Source organism: Fragaria vesca, linkage group LG4, assembly GCF_000184155.1.
Source record: "Fragaria vesca subsp. vesca linkage group LG4, FraVesHawaii_1.0, whole genome shotgun sequence".
In the NCBI taxonomy this organism is placed as follows: domain Eukaryota; kingdom Viridiplantae; phylum Streptophyta; class Magnoliopsida; order Rosales; family Rosaceae; genus Fragaria; species Fragaria vesca.
The window spans coordinates 12,200,355-12,202,716 of record NC_020494.1 but is presented as its reverse complement, the minus strand read 5'-3'; the positions used below and the strand labels follow the sequence as shown (position 1 = coordinate 12,202,716).

Sequence of the window (2,362 nt, the reverse complement as noted above, 5' to 3'; positions counted from 1 at the left end):
TATATATATATATATATATATATATATATGATTATAAAGGAAAATGAAGGAGAGTGGTTATCTAGCTAAGAAGAAACTCCATTGATAGAGTTTTATTAAAACAGCCAACAGAAATAAAGAAAAATTCCTAAGCGCTTTCAGATGTGACTAGTAATCAAGCCCTTCAAGCATGCCCCTGGGGTGCGTCCATCTCCCATTCGTCTATGAATCTCTTCCAGAACCAGTGCCTCCTCCACACTCGGTCAGTCATCTCTTCAATAGGCACATTCTTGGTCTCAGGAATCAAGAAGATTGTAAAGAGCGTCATGAGAAGGACCCAGGCTGAGAAGAAGAAGAATATGCCGGACTTCAATGTGCAAAGCATTGAGAGAAAAGCCTGTGCTATTACAAACGTGAAGAACATGTTGGTAAAAACAGCAACACTTTGCCCAGCAGAGCGAGCCTCTAGGGAAAATGTCTCACTTGGGATCAACCACCCTAGAGGTCCCCAAGACCATGCAAAGGATGACACAAAACTACAGATCAAAATCACCACAAGAATTCCCAAGCCATGTCCGAGGTTGTTAGTGTAATCCTTAACTTTTAGTCCCATCACAACTGCAACGCCCATTTGTGACAGGAACATTTGGACACCGGCTTCTAGCAACAGCATGCGGCGACCGGCTTTGTCCACGATCACGATTGATACAACAGTTGAGAGGACATTGACAAGTCCTGTTATGACAGCTGAATAGAGAGAGGCGCCACTCTTAAATCCCAAGGTCTGGAACAAGACTGGAGCATAAAACATGATTGCATTGATTCCAGTGAATTGTTGGAAAACCTGTTACATATATAGGCTTTGCATATTAGAATTGCGCATAACATATAACCCAAGGTACTAAAAGTAAAATGATAAATCATGACCTGCATCAGTATTGCAATGATCAAAGAAGGCCTGTTCCTACGCTGAAGAAGATTTCTGAAGGGATCCTTGATTTCCGCAGCCAAACGACTGGCCTCAACAATCTCCAAGTATTCTGGATCCACATTGTCAATACCTCGGATCCTTTTAAGAACTGATTTTCCTTCCTCTAACTTTCCTCGTTGGATCAAACTATTAGGAGTGTCTACTACAATAAGAGACCCTACAGTTAGCAGAAGTGCGGGAATGCCAGCCAAACCTAGTGATATTCTCCATCCCGTTCCGTCAGTTAGTCTGCATATATCGTAGCACAAAGCATTTTAGATACTGGTAAATTACATGTGAGATTGAGAACGAATTAATTCAAATGCAAACCAAAATATATAAGAAATTAAAAACGTTGTCGAGGGTTACAACTCCTACTCGTAAGCCTCTTTATCTGTGTGTGTGTGTGACAACTTAAGAAGATCTAGGCTTACTTGGAAGTTCCATAATTGATAAGGTTTGCAACCAGAATGCCAATAGTAATATTCAGCTGGAAGAGTATGTTAAGTGCCCCACGAATTCTTGTGGGTGCAACCTCCGATAGGAAAAGTGGAATCGCCTATATTATAAATAGGAAACTTAATCAACTGAGCTCTAAAAAACGAAAACGAAATCAGCATCTGTATTAGTCTAAGTGTTAATAAAAACCTGGTTGGCGAATCCAACTCCACAGCCAAGTAAGATCCTCCCAATAATAAGCATCGCAAGGTTATGAGCTGCAGCATTAAAAACTGTTCCCACACAAAAGAAAATCCCAGCAATCAGCATGGTTAGCTTTCGGCCTAGCATTTTCGTTGTGTACGACGCCACAAAGGTTGCTAATAAAGCAGCAAGGTACAACGAAGATGTGAACAGTTGTAGCCCTTGATTATCATATTTGCAGTAATTGCTCTCGAGTCCTGGTGTTAGTGTCTTCTTGTATACAGCCGGGAAGAATTTCTTCAAGAAATCGGGCATTGATGTAACACCACCTGTATGTGCAGCTCAATCAAATCGATTCATCGCGTACAATAAAGACCATGTAGAGCAAATATCATAGCTAGTAGTGAGCTACAATGAGAGCTTACGCATACCTGAAATACCAACATCGTAACCAAACATGAGTCCTCCACTAGCTGCCATTATGCAAGAAATGACCACCAGAGGCGTGATCTTGGCTTCGAATTCGCTACCTCCCGACGACACCCCAAATCCTCCCGCCATAATTTCTACTTTCTATCAGCTTGTGCTTTATTCCCTGAACTGTAATAATATACAACAATGGTACAAGGAAACGGAGAGACCTCCTAACTCGTTGAATGACAGAAGTGAGACTTATATAGAACACATCTCAGGGTCGTACTACGTAGAAGATGGGTGGTATAGTCAGTGACATGGTCAGGATTTTTCCAAATGGCATAGTCTATGGTTAAC

The 2,362-nt window shown here is 41.4% G+C and overlaps 1 protein-coding gene across 1 annotated transcript; it reads right to left on the bottom strand.

Moving 5' to 3' along the window:
- Positions 1–63: 63 nt before the first annotated feature.
- On the bottom strand, positions 64–2,152 carry LOC101303604 (sugar transport protein 13-like). Its single transcript, XM_004296854.1, has 5 exons — positions 2,023–2,152; positions 1,598–1,920; positions 1,384–1,508; positions 907–1,198; positions 64–823 (listed from the first exon to the last, which is right to left on the bottom strand). The coding sequence occupies exons 1-5, from the start codon at positions 2,150–2,152 to the stop codon at positions 164–166; spliced, it is 1,530 nt and encodes a 509-aa protein (XP_004296902.1). The 3' UTR covers positions 64–163.
- Between the last annotated feature and the right edge of the window lie 210 nt (positions 2,153–2,362).

What these genes read in the sequence shown, in the direction of transcription:
- LOC101303604 (XM_004296854.1), bottom strand. Translation starts at nt 2,152, where the DNA reads ATGGCGGGAGGATTTGGGGTGTCGTCGGGAGGTAGCGAATTCGAAGCC. An exon ending in GAGTTGGATTCGCCAACCAG is followed by an intron (nt 1,509 to 1,597) that starts GTTTTTATTAAC and finishes TTTATAATATAG; the next exon opens with GCGATTCCACTTTTCCTATC. An exon ending in TCATTGCAATACTGATGCAG is followed by an intron (nt 824 to 906) that starts GTCATGATTTAT and finishes TATATGTAACAG; the next exon opens with GTTTTCCAACAATTCACTGG.